Here is a 13972-nt window from a genome sequence, read left to right as displayed (position 1 = left end):
AGCACATTTTGGATTTACTTTCTTTTCTCTTTAAAGTGTAACTGTCGGAAATAAAATAAACAATCAATTATTTATTTTTATCTTTTAAACATGTAATAAGGATGCTAATAATAACCAGGCAATTCAAAAGTTAAAAATCACTATTACTTTTCTTGTTGATAAATGATCATTCCCAAGTTTACCTGACTCTTATTTGGTACATTGTCGCACAAAGTAAGTTGCAGGGTATGCTGGGTTGTCTTTTTTTGCTTCTTTACTTTCCTCTCAGACTTAACTAATGCAACCTGATTGGCAGGAGCCTCCTCTCCCCTCCCCCCCTGTTTTCCCCTCCCACATCTCTGTTCCTTTCTGACTGGCCAATATTTCTTATGCTGAGACAATGCACTTTCTATCGCAGAGCTGGGTGGGAGTGCCTGAAGACTGGGAGGAGGGCGGGCAATGCATACACAATCAGGCAGAGAAGAGTAAGGGATGGAATGACATCAAGATTAGCTTTAAGATAGACACCGTTAAAATGGAGAATCCTAAGAAGGATTTCTATTGTTTTACTATAAACAAAACACTAATATCAAAATTTGGACAGTGCAATACATGTTATGTAAGTAGAGCAAGTTTTTATCTACTTATATATATGTTGGGTTTTTTTCTGAGATAGTATGGCTGACAGCTCCTCTTTAAGGTTAATTGCATGTCCCTGCATGAGATTACAATCACACAAAAGCTAATTTACTAACCTTTGCAATACTTTTCAATAGGAATCAAACAAGTGCTGCAGTCTTGCAAGACATAGGCCTCAATTCACTAAGGTTATCTCCTGTCTTTAGTTTCTAGAGTTATCACCATGGTGATATGGCACGTAGTATTCAGGAAACATTTTACCTCAGGCAAACCTAAAGTTAACACTTCTGTCTGTAAGTTAAGGAGAGATTTCTAAAGTTAACTCTTCAATCCTTAAAATAACTCCAGAATTGTAAAGTTAAAGACAGGCTGTTAATTAACTGCATATGAAAATAACTACAGAGGAGGTAACTTAAAGACTGAGATGATAAGATAACTCTCTCGGGCCCATTTGCAATTCACTTTTTCACCTGAGTTTTCTCCTCGGTGATATTTTTACATTTGTTAATAAAATACATTTTAAGCCATTAGAAAGCAAGAAAATGCTCAAAATAATTTTGATAGCACTTTTTCGTTTACTTTTTGGTACTTTTTTAGTTGAAAAGTGCTGGAAAGTTATATTAAATCAAAGATGAAAAATTATCTCCTAGGAGAAAACTTGGGAGAAAAAGTTAATTGCATATGGGTCCCAGTGTGAAAACTTATCCCTACACCTAAAGGTGCGTACACACTCACTACAAAAGGAAACGACGGGTCCGCCAGACCCTCCTGCTGGGCGGTCTTTAGCCGACAGTTTGCGCATGTGTACGTGCTGTCGGCAGACTGATAAGGCTGTTTCTGAACGATCCGCTGACAGCGCATACACACGCGCATATGGTCGGCTAAAGACTGCCCAGCTGGAGGGTCCGGACCCGTCGTTTCCTTTTGTAGTGCGTGTGTACACACCTTTAATAAGGCAAGATTGATGTGTGGAGGAAAGTTTTCTCTTGCCTAATTATCTCCAGCATGCTCTTAGTGAATTGAAGCTATAATAACAATCATTGACTCTCTGCATTCAAAACCCATGCTCACAACAAATCTGGCTAAGACAGGTGTTACAAAAGGAGAGCACATATCGTGCATAATGTGGCACCATATGTGCAATGCAAGCTACGCTACTTGTGTTAAATCCAATACAATTGCAATAATAAATGTTATATTATTTTTTTCAGTTTAAATAATTAGTCTGGTGGTCACATCACAAAAAAAAACCTCTCACAAATCACTTCAAAAGAATGTTGTTAAATAACATTTATTCAAGTTTGCCACAAATAACACAATAATAAATAAATCTTGATCTATATACTGCAACAATGGATAATAAATATTTATTGCATAATTGTCATTTAAAAAAATGAAACATATCAGTGACATAATCCAAACAGCTGTTAATTAGATAAATAATGAAACCATTCATTAAATTCATAATAAATACTGTGAAATTATTCTAAAATAAATATTACATCAGAAGCATTACATAATTTAGATACCCATTATGGAAATAAATACAAAAACTGCCATTTAAGTAGTCATCACGAGTCAGCTGCAATATTCATGTTTTTATAAATGCAAAATAATGATCTTTAGAGCAGGTGTATTAAAGGAATATTGTAGGGGGGTCGGCGGAAAACGAGTTGAACTTACCCAGGGCTTCTAATGGTCCCCCCGCAGACATCCTGTGCACGCACAGCCACTCACCGATGCTCCAGCTCCGCCTTCGGTTCACTTCTGGAATTTTAGACTTTAAAGTCTGAAAACCACTGCGCCTGCGTTGCCGTGTCCTCGCTCCCGCTGATGTCACCAGGAGCGTACTGCACAACCACAGACCGTACTGGGCCTGCGCAATACACTCCTGGTGACGTCAGCAGGAGCGAGGACACGGCAATGCAGGCACAGTGGTTTTCTGACTTTAAAGTCTGAAATTCCAGAAGTGAACCGGAGGCAGGGCCGGAGCACCAGTGAGTGGCTGCGCGGGCACAGGATGTCTGCGGGGGACCATTAGAAGCCCCGGGTAAGTTCAACTCGTTTTCCCCCGACCCCCCCCCCCCCCCCCCCTACAGTATTCCTTTAAGGGTACCTGTTCTGTACAGCATCAGAGAACTCAATTTTGGTACAAAGAAATACAATACAAATATGCATCCATTAACATTTAAAATTCTATATACAGTATGTATTTTAAAGTCCATCTCCAGGCACAGATAAAAATACAACTAACAGGATAATAGTCAAAGCTAATGTTAAATCAAGGCTTCTGCAGCTGAAAAAAAGCTGTCTTACAATTTTAACCACATGATCAATTCAGGCAGTCAGTTTCAGGCTCTGTGGGTGGGAATGCTGCTTGGATTGCATCATCCCACTGTTTAGACTGCAGGGGAGCAAGTACAGAATATATCTATATGTGAAGGTTGAGGCCTAAGTAATGACTCCAAGTTGTACAGTAAGAATCCAAAGTACCTGGTTCCATTGAATTATTTGATAGCAATAAATTAATGAGCTTCTACACAGCACCCCCAAAAAAGAAACAAGCCTTGAAACTGAATGCCTAGACAGGAATAGAGAAATCTTTGTACCTGGAGTAGCTTTAAAGAGAAACTCCAACCTAGAATTGAACTTTATCCCAATCAGTAGCTGATACCCCCTTTTACATGAGAAATATAATGATTTTCACAAACAGACCATCAGGGGGTGCTGTATGACTGATTTTGTGCTGAAACCCCTCCCACAAGAAGCTCTGAGTACCGCGGTACTCTGGGCAAACTGCCACAATGTAACAATGTTCACAGACAGGAATTAGCTGTTTACAGCTGTCACTAACAGCCAAAACTGCTAGGAGCAGCTACATAACCTGCCCACAGTAAAAATTTCACCATGTAATAAATGTCAGAATGTAAATCGGGGAGAGGAAAGATTTTACAATGAGCAAACACTGACTAAATCATTTATACATAATTATGGTAAAAAAAATGAAGTACTTTTTTTACTACATTATATTCACCAGAGTTCCTCTTTAAATACCACCAGTGCTGTAACACTGGAAGCTTGCTGACAAGCGTAAACAACAAATTGAAGACATCCTTAGTATGGTAAAAATGCCTTTATCTTTATTGTCCACTGACTAAGCTGCAGTTAGAACATTGCAAAACCAGTGCAAGGGAGATTGGAGCAAATCTGGTGCATAATAATTGGAGAATTGAAGCAGTTGCTCAGAGTGACCAATCAGAATCCTTGATGTGGGCATATGGTCAATTGTAGCACCAGTTCTGCCCCTGTTTTCCTTGAACTGGTTTTAATAAATCTTCCATGGTAACCACGTTCTGATATTTAACTGTGGCAGGAAACATTATCTTGCCTGAACTATTAGGTCAGGCTTTGTAAAACTTAACGATTGGCTGAACAAAATCATACATTCTTTGTCAGGAGAACTATTGACATATAGTTATCTTAATTGTGTATCTCGTTTTATGTCTGCAGTTCAAGTGTAAATAGCCCTAATAGAACTGTAGTAGTCAACAAAATGAGCAATAAATATTCAAAATATGACAAGCAACAACAACAATAATAATAATAATAATACAATGAATAATAAAACAATAAATATAGTTTTGCTCATTATAGTCAAGCTTCAAGTATATCTTTACAAGTTTTCGATTGACAGCATCCAATCTGTAAATGATATAAAACTAAACTGATGTCATTATGTAGTTCCACTCTTTTCAGAGCATAACTTGGGTTTGATTTACTGAAGTTATCCGGGCTGGAAATAAGAAGGTTATAACTGACCCTGCAGATTTAGCACAGAATTGTTTCAGGTAGATGACGCGGGCTCGAAACCCTCCCACTGTTATGTGAGAGCATAGTGAGGCTTGCTGTAACGTTAGTGAATATACAGCTGAATGCACTTTTTTAGTAAATTCAGGTAAGCCAAGATTTATGTATTTATTTGAAGAATATTAAAGGGGGGTAAACATGTATGTTCTGTGTCAATCCTACATCCTACAAGCTTGTGTTTTTTTTTTTTTCTCACTGTGGGTTGAGAATTCAAGGTTGTAAATTATATTTTCTCTGCAGTTAAACTCAAGTTGGATTGGACTAGCACAACTATCACTGATAACTAATTACAGGTAAAAAAAAACCTCTTGCATGGCAGATAAACACCTCCAAGCACAGGGAAAAGATAGAAGTAGTCAAAAGTTTAAGATTTGACTTTATGGGAGTTGTGAAACATTCACAAATTTTCATTATTTACCTGAAACAAAAATAGCTTGAAACTTAAATTTGTAGCGTTAAAACACAAAATAAGAAACACTTGCAATGGTCCAAAATGACCCTGGGAAGAGTTGCAAATATACCTAAAAACCATTTTTAGTGAATTCAGGCCACATTTCTAAGATCATGATATGTAGCCCAAACAAACCTCAGTAAATCAAGCCCCAATGTATGTTCTGAATATATCATCACTGATGTGTCTACCCCGATTTCATTACTCTGACAAAATCATGGATCCAGTGTAATAGAGTATCCAGTTCACGAATAGCTTTTCTCAGTCCATTTTTCTTGTTCTGAAAAAAAAAAGGACAAATTTGTTCATACTTACAATACATTATGGAATAACATTTTCCCAGTCAAATTTTAAGAGCTTCTAACGAATAGTAATATTTTTGTAGTTATTTTATATCTTATAAACCCCCTCCCAAGAGGGCCAGATTTACCATAAGGCACTGTAGGCACGTGCCTACAAGCGCCTGATGATGGAAAGGTGGCTCCCTCCCCTCCCTTAGTGTTTCCCTCCCTATGCAGAGTCCTGATGAGATTGTAAATAATAGGTTTCTAACCCTGCTCTTGGCATTCCACTGACGAGATCTCCCTTCAGTTAGCGGCACCTCTAGCTACTTAATATTGAGGGTACTTCTGGCTACCTAATACTAAGGGGTAAGGGGCACCTGTATCTACCTATGGTAGGCAAGGGAAGTAAGGGAGAAGTGACAACTGGGACAGCCAGCTCCCTTGCGCTGCAGTTCGGTGGGGGTTTGTAGGTTCATGGATGGCGAAATTTAAAGTGCCAGGACATCTATGCCTATAGGCTCCTGTGAGATAAATAAGGGCCTGCCTCTCAATAAAGGCAAAAACTTAAGGAGTTGAAATTCAAACATATCTTCCATATTCTGCTTTGCTTATTGTCAGATTTAAAAATCTATTTTCTGTATGCTGTTGTAGCAGTCAGGCAAGACCTTATAGCAATGCCCAAACCTGTATATTATACACAATAAATGTGATCTTGTGTATGCTGTGTATCTATCTACACAACACTAGTAACATCTCAGAAATGGGGTTAGATTTTTCCCTCACTTACTTTTGAGAAAACACTAATTTTGTGGACTGGAAGTTAAAAGACAGCTGATAATATAGCCTTCAATATTCACATGACCCCACCCAACTTATGTCCTTGTTCTTGGTCAGTGTGTAAAAGGCATTTAGCCCTACCCACAACCTCCCTAGTTTTTTCATAAAAGGGTCAATTAAAAGAGAGGTGAAAAAGTGCCCCTTACAAGTTTCCAAAGTGTAGTTTATCTTGCCCTGAAACCTGCCGTTGTATTTTAGTCAAACTGCTTTTGATTATATATTAACATCTTCTAATTAGCTGTTCTGAGCTGTTTGTGTGCTTGAAGCACAGAGAGCTTCACAGAGAGCTCCTTTTCACTTGTTACACTGAGTTTACACACATGTATCAACATTGGAATGCAAACAAAGATGCTGTTATCTCCAGTTTGGATGCGGATTTGAAGCTAAATAGCAGGACAAAGTGCTTTGTTTACCCATTTCCGTGACGTTCTGCTAAAAAAAAATTCTGGGATAGTAGCTTAAGTAGAAATGCTGACTTTCAGACCACTTTAAATTTTCACACATCCCAGCTGTGATCCTACAAAATAAAACAATATTTCCCTACAGATCAAAAATTCCTTCCACCCAATGTATAACATTATCCCCCCTACATTCCCTAGCAACCCTCCCCTCAACTTAACTTTTACCTGATGTAATAACCTTCTGTACCTCAATAAACTAATGTAACCCCATGCTGAAATAACATATTTTATAATATATATTCTTAGCAAGTCCATTCCTCCCTTATTAAACCTAAACATTCCATCTCCCAAAGTATATATAAAAAAAGCCCCCCAAAATACTTTTTTAGTGACGAAGTGCAATTTTGAAACCCCCAGCATCAAAATCTACCCAGGTCTGTACCAAAACCACCCAGTAAAAAGCTTACACAATTGTGGTGTAATTTTGGTGCCTGTGGCTCCAGTGGTTAGATTTTTCCATAATTGTGTTTGGTGTCCCTTTCAAATTAATGGAGCCATTTGGGCCTATCAAACAAACTGGCACTAGATCTATCTGCTGCGCTTCCCCCTTTTTTTACATTTAATGTAATTAAGTGTACCTTCGTTTACCATTTAATTTATGTTTGAAGAAATTCTTTGTTAGCATTTGAATAAGTGTTTAACCACTTTAGGATCCTTGGTATGCATATCCACGCCCCTTTAAACTTCACGTGCGGATCAGGGGCGTAGATATGCGTACTGCTGCTTTACCGTCGCATTCACGATCCCCGCGCTGTTTTCCGCCGATCCACCGTCGCAGCCCCCTCCATCTGTGATCAGGATGTGAGAATCTTTTGATTCTCAATCCCGATCACCGTTCCCGTGTCTTCGCAGAGCTTTTTAACGTCGCATGAGCTCTGAGACCCGGCACTTCGGTGTTCGGCTGTGTTCTATTAATAGAAACACGGTCTCAATAGCACCATCTTGTGGCCAAAAAGTAAAATACACCTATTTATGCCACTATACTGTTTTCCATAGCAAGTTTATTATTATTCTTTTTTTATTTTATTACTTTTAACCCCTTCCATCCCTGCCCCACAGTTACAGAAATAAAACACTTGTTAAAAATTTTTTTAAAAAATTACATCATTTAATTTTTTTTTACATAAATAGTTACCTTAGGGACTTTTGTAATACAGATGTCATGAGTATATTTTTTCAAAAAAAGTTCTTGTAATAAGTGAAAAAGTATTAAAAATCCCTAAATGGAAAAATGCTCCTTCATTTCCAGTTAAAATATTATCACCATACATTGTACTAGGGACACAATTTAAACGTTGTAATAAACCGGACAAACGGGCAAATAAGATCTGTGGGTTTTATGTACCAAAGCACATTTTATTTTAAAACTTTAATGGCTGAAAACTGAGAAATAATCATTTTTTTTCTTTTTTCCTTATTATTCCCTTTACAATGCATATAAAATAAAATAATTCAGAACAAAAACTACCACCCAAAAAAAGCATAATTTGTGGCGAAAAAAACAATATATAGATCATTTCAGTGTGATAATTGTTTTGGCTTTTAAGGGGGAAAACCTGTGATCCTGAAGTGGTTAATTTTGAGATGGTTTGTTTTTTTCCTCACATTTATACATTGAATCAGTTAAGTGAGTACTTATAACAGAGGATAGTAGGACAGTCAAAAAATTGAATGAAAGGCAAAGCATGTCAAATTCATCTAAAATATAGGTTTACACTTCCTGTAATATTTTAAACTCTGTGCTTTAAGATAAATCATACCCAAAATGAAACAAAGAAAATTATGAAAGCAGTCACATTATTATAATTATTAGTTTTTTGTGTGTGAATTAACAAATTATGTAACATTAGGAACTGCTCACTTTTGAAGCTCAAAACCTTATTATATAGAACTGTACACCTAATCTGTACACCTATCCATATAAGCACTATATAACACTTCTTCACCTTTGCATACTGAGGTCTTACAAATGCTCACCACCTATTCCCTTGTGAACTACCCACTTCCTCGCCGCCGCTCGCCGCCGATTCGCCTCTACCCACCGTGCCGTGCCCCCCCAGACACCTTGCGCAGCCTGGCCAATCAGTGGCAGGCAGGGCTGAGGGGTGGATCGGAACTCCCTTTGACGTCACGAAGTCGATGACGTTGGTGACGTCACCCCGATCGCCGCAATGGCGACGGGGGAAGCCGAGCAGGAAATCCCGTTCTGAACGGTATTTCCTGTGTGCTCTGATCGCTGGAGGCGATCGGAAGCACTTAGTGGATGCCGTTGCACAGCGGCTATCATGTAGCTAGCACTAGGCTAGATACATGATTTAAAAAAATAAATAAATAAAAAAATAGTGCTGTGCTGCCCCCTGGTGGTTTTAATTGACCGCCAGGGAGGTTAATTATGTTTACTCTGTTTACAGCATATAAATATTAGCGTTTATATACTGTAAAAGAGTTCAGCACAGCTAAAACTTGTCTGATGTGTGTTTCTTGGTTCAAGAGACATTAATCCAAGTAGTTCATCAGAGGCAGAATATATAAAGTGATATCTTGCTGTACATTGCAACTGCATCAAACAATCCATTCAAGTAAAAGCAAAGGATTATCTTGCTGTTATTTACGCCACTAAACCCCACTTTCTATTAGTAGATGCTATGCTGTATTTGTACTGTTAATATACACTGAGTACTGTATTCTAAAATGGTATTAAAAATGTATTTGCTCAGCTCTGGATTTAGATAGCTTTAAAGGACACCTGAAGTGAGAGGGGTATAAAGGCTGCCATATTTATTTCCTACCAGTTGCCTGGCTATCTTGCTGATCATCTGCCTCTAATACTTTTAGCCATAGACCATACATGTCAAACTCCGGCTCGCAGGCCAAATCTGGCCCTCAGAGCCATTTTTATTTGGCCCTCAAGTGGTTTCCCCACTTTGCATTATGTTTGGCCCACTGTAGACCACCAGGTAAGCTATATTGGAGGTGAAGCCCTAGAACAACAGGGAAGCCATATGGGGAGATAGGGCGAAAGCACTAAACACTAGGGAACTGTATAGGGGGAGGGTGGGGGCCAACAGACTCTAGGGAACTATATAAGTGATGGAGGAGGACCACTAGACACCAGGGAACTGTATAGGGGTTGGAGGGGGGCATTAGACACCAAGGAACATTATAAGGGAGGATGGTTGCCAGTAGACATTGAGGTTGGCCTGTGACTTGGTCCCAGTGTACAATTTCTGACCACTTTGTATCTGAGTTTGACACCCCTGCCATAGACCCTGAACAAGCATGCAGCAGATCAGGTGTTTCTGACATTATTGTCAGATCTGACAAGATTAGCTGCATGCTTGTTTCTGGTGTGATTCAGACACTACTGCGGCCAAATAGATCAGCAGGGCTGCCAGGCAACTGGTATTGTTTAAATGGAAGAAAAAAAAATATGGCAATCTCTATATACTTCTTGCTTCAGGTTCCCTTTAAGACTAGTCTGAGTTACTCCAGAAATGTTGATCAGACACAACATATGTACCCCCACGTGAATAGTTCTGACCGGAATACATGTCTATTCACTGGTGTGGTGAGTAATCAGCTCTCAAGTTCCACTATAACTTATTCTATCATTTTAAGTGATCTACTGTTAAAGGTCTCTGCCCAAATCTTACCACGTTGAATTTCTTCTTGAACTCGCGCATATTTTCTGTTTCTTCAGTTGATTCACATTTATAGGGCAGCTACAAGAGAGTAGATTTTTTTATAGTAGTTATGTATGGTATTTAATTGTAAATAAACAGACCATGTATTCCATACATGTTTATTCACCTACTACTACTAAAAAAATCATAGAAATATAATTTTTCTGCTGTAAAATAAAATTTTACTATGGACATTTCTCAAAACCTGTGAGAGTCATTTACATAAAAAACTTCTTAAACACAGATTACCATTTTCTACTTCAGATTTACTACATTGCTATGGTCAGTGGTACATAGGGGAACCAATCTTACTCCAAGGGTACATGGCCTTAAGGAACAGATACACATCCAATCTTGATTGGCCAATTTTACCAGTTTCATGTAGTATGAAATCTTACCTACAAAATCTGTTCATAGTATTCAAAATCTGATGGTCCTCTTGCTACATGGAAGTGGTAAAAGTGGCCAACCAAGATTGGATGTGTGTATGCACCTAATACCAAAACATCACATATTAACAAACTGTATGTTCAAGTAGACACCATGAGGTGCTGGATATACTGCTGCTTTTACTATTCAACCTTTCTCCATGTCCCCACAGCAAAGTGCCCATTCTCAAAGTGAGCATGAATTAATTAATGTTACAAGCATAATGTTGTGGGATTTGGGCTGAGGTTACCCTATAAGCCAACAAACAGGGATCTAGTATTAATTAAGGAAGCATTAAACTTTTATGTGCAAGTATGGATGTGTGATTTACATTGCAACAAAGAAAGGGTTCCAACCACTAGGAGGTTATTCCGTCTCCTTCTGTTCATGATAATAAAAGTCACTAGGACAGGAAATTAGAAAATCCTCAAATTGGGTACCAAGACAGCAATAAAACCCTCACTGATATTTCAAACCTTACCTACCTTACCTACTGTACAAAAAATAATTTTTGTTTCTGTGTTGGGGAGGGTTTTCTTACTTCCTGTCTACAATGATAGTGGTCTATGTGACACAAAGTGAGAAGAAGTCTTCTCAGAGAAGCGGTATTAGAAACATGACAATGGTTTTAACTACTTTTGACATTGTCCATGGCAAATGCAAAAATTTTAGCTGGACTTTAATGTCTGGTTTGATTTGAGCCAGCTATACTTGTCATACTGAGATGCTTAATTATTTCATACTTCTACATATAAGGCTTTAATTATTAAATGTAGCTCGTAAAGAACAGCAGAAAACTGGTATATTAATAAACATCATCATCATAGTAACAATTACTGTTGTTGTTATAATACCAGTTTTGTTGTTCTTTGTGGAGAACATGCCATCATTCATATTATTATTGTTATTATTATTGATAGGGCTGCATTACCTCCTACAATATGGATACTGCAAACATAAGTGAATAATGCAATTCATATGAACACAGAATAGGCATACTTGGGGGTTGATTAATTAAGCTTCACTGTTACAGCAGCGCAGCTTAATGACAGCTGCGCAAGGTAATAATAGATTCCTGCACTTTGATTGGCTGACTGTGAAGTGACAGGCAGCCTACTGGGCCAATCAAAGTGCAGGAATCTTGTCTTTTTAAGCCACTGGACCCGCCGGGGCTCAGGGCGGGTTTAGTGGAGTGCTCCGTAAACTAGTGGAGCATAGTGTAATTTAGCAGCGCATGCTATGGCAGCATAGCATGCACTGGAGATTATTACCTCGTGCTGCTGTCATTAAGCTGCGCTGCTGTAGCAGCTCAGCTTAATGAATCAACCCCATAGTGAGTAGATACAGTTAAGCAAAACCTGAACAACAGTGAGTATAACACTGTTTGTTTGTTTTTAATTGGATTTAATGTTGTGCCAATAGTATGAGCTGGAAACTAATGTTGCGCAAAAAAAAATGTTCCACAGATAGAGGCTTTGATAGGGTACATTTAATTCCCCAGGTCAGTGGGGATATGAATATTATTAAGTCATCCATTAAAAGATACCCGAGGTGACATGTGGCACAATGAGAAAGACCTGTGTATGTACAGTGCCTAGCATACAAATAACTATGCTATGTTCCTTTTTTGAATGAATGTGTCATTGAGCAAAAACAATAAAGCAGTAAAAACTTAAAAAGTAGATTTAAATATAAAATAAAACTGTGGAATATCTTAAAAAGTCATTTTTAGGGGAAGGAAGATATATACAATTGTTTATTTCACTAGTATATTTTCACCTCGGGTGTCCTTTAAAGATACAGGCCCATATGCAATTCACTTTTTTCCCAAGTTTTCTCATAGGTGATATTTTCACAAGTCGTCATAAAATGCATTTTAAGCCACCACCAGCAAGCAAGAAAATACTCCAAATAAAATTGATAGTACTTTTTACTCAAATTTTGATTACTTTTTCAATTGCAAAATGCAAAAAATTGTATTTAAAGAGAAGATGCAAATTATCTCCTAGGAGAACGTGAATATACTTTGGATACTTTAGGTGGTTGCTTATAGTATATAGAAGTGGTAAAACTGTACATAACTTGAGCAACAATTAACAACTTACATAGAACTGTAAATCCAAACACTGTGTGATGTTTGCAGTGGCCCTTTCTTAGTGCAAACAAAGCAGCAATGACACTTTTGTGTGTACAATATTGCATTTTTAGACTAATATGAAATGTAATCAATAATTTGCTAGATTGCATACTCTCAATGTTCCCGTGGGTTAAACAAATCAGAAATATGTGTCGTTTAAAACCTCACAATGTTAAAGTTTCTGTTTCATATCACACTATAGTGTATATTCACACAGTGAAAGTGGCAGACTGAAATGTGTTAGGCAACTAACGTGGCTTCAGATTAAACCCCAGCATTTCTTAATCTCAACAACTAGCAAAAACAAATAATTTTTACTTACACATTGCGTCAGTGTGTCTTCAATTATCAAAAAGCTCTCAAAAATACCAAACCTTTTGGCCGCAGCTGTAACGTTGCCTACACAAAAGACATTTTCCATATAGAAGGAGAGCAGGTTATGTCTAGTGCTGCAGGTTTCCTGCACAGAAGAGACAATGAAGTGTTCATTCAATTTTAAGATTTGTGCAAGATCAATAAAATTAGTTTTTCCATCTCATTAACTTACATCTGACTTAAATTCATTCTCCAGGGACTCAGTTAGTAGCTGTACACTGGTGTTTTTGTCCTGTTATAAGAAGAAAAACATAACATAAATTATGAGTAACAGTGATGCATGCATAACTGAGACTCACAGTGACTTTCTGTATGACTTTACAGAGTGTTTACTTACTTGAAAAAGATTCTTGAAGTTTGATGTCTTCTTGTTGAGTGTCTTAACTTCACTTTGAATTTGTTTACTAGTAAAGCAGTTCTCTTTCATTCTTACTGCACTAGATGAACATTCATTCCCCTTCACACTTTCTACACTTGAACGTTTCTTCAGTGGTAGTCTGGCCCCAAATGCCATAACTATCAAGCCGGCTAGACAAAGCAACTGCATGAAGATGGAAGTCTGCTTCATTCTTCTAGTTTTGTTTGCCTTGAGTCCTTAATCTGCAGATAAATGTGCTCAGTTCTTGATTAGGATTGCACCGATCACTAAGTTGTATTACTTCTCACTTAAGTGGAGTCAAGTCTGTTGCCTGATTTTATATAGATCATCTATCTGGTCTTCAAAAAATTCCCTCATCATCATTTGTGACGTATTGTAAAAGACCTACACAGGTTTACCGGCAGTAAAAAAAAAAGGTAAGCTTCTAAGAACTATGACCTTATTCACCACA

The 13972-nt window shown here is 37.8% G+C and overlaps 1 protein-coding gene across 1 annotated transcript; it reads right to left on the bottom strand.

Annotated features, from left to right (window-relative positions):
• Nucleotides 1-5123: 5123 nt before the first annotated feature.
• Nucleotides 5124-13710, bottom strand: IL26 (interleukin 26). The gene is made up of 5 exons (XM_068273654.1): nt 13480-13710; nt 13315-13374; nt 13090-13227; nt 10172-10240; nt 5124-5216 (listed from the first exon to the last, which is right to left on the bottom strand). Exons 1-5 carry the CDS (start codon nt 13708-13710, stop codon nt 5124-5126), a joined length of 591 nt encoding a protein of 196 aa, XP_068129755.1.
• Nucleotides 13711-13972: the final 262 nt, after the last annotated feature.

This window comes from Hyperolius riggenbachi, chromosome 3 (assembly GCF_040937935.1).
Source record: "Hyperolius riggenbachi isolate aHypRig1 chromosome 3, aHypRig1.pri, whole genome shotgun sequence".
In the NCBI taxonomy this organism is placed as follows: Eukaryota; Metazoa; Chordata; class Amphibia; order Anura; family Hyperoliidae; genus Hyperolius; species Hyperolius riggenbachi.
The sequence above is the reverse complement of the archived record's forward strand: the minus strand, read 5'-3'. Positions and strand labels throughout refer to the sequence as shown.

What these genes read in the sequence shown, in the direction of transcription:
- IL26 (XM_068273654.1), bottom strand. Translation starts at nt 13,710, where the DNA reads ATGAAGCAGACTTCCATCTTCATGCAGTTGCTTTGTCTAGCCGGCTTG. An exon ending in ACTTCAAGAATCTTTTTCAA is followed by an intron (nt 13,375 to 13,479) that starts GTAAGTAAACAC and finishes TTCTTATAACAG; the next exon opens with GACAAAAACACCAGTGTACA. An exon ending in TCAAGAAGAAATTCAACGTG is followed by an intron (nt 5,217 to 10,171) that starts GTAAGATTTGGG and finishes TTTTTTTTTCAG; the next exon opens with AACAAGAAAAATGGACTGAG.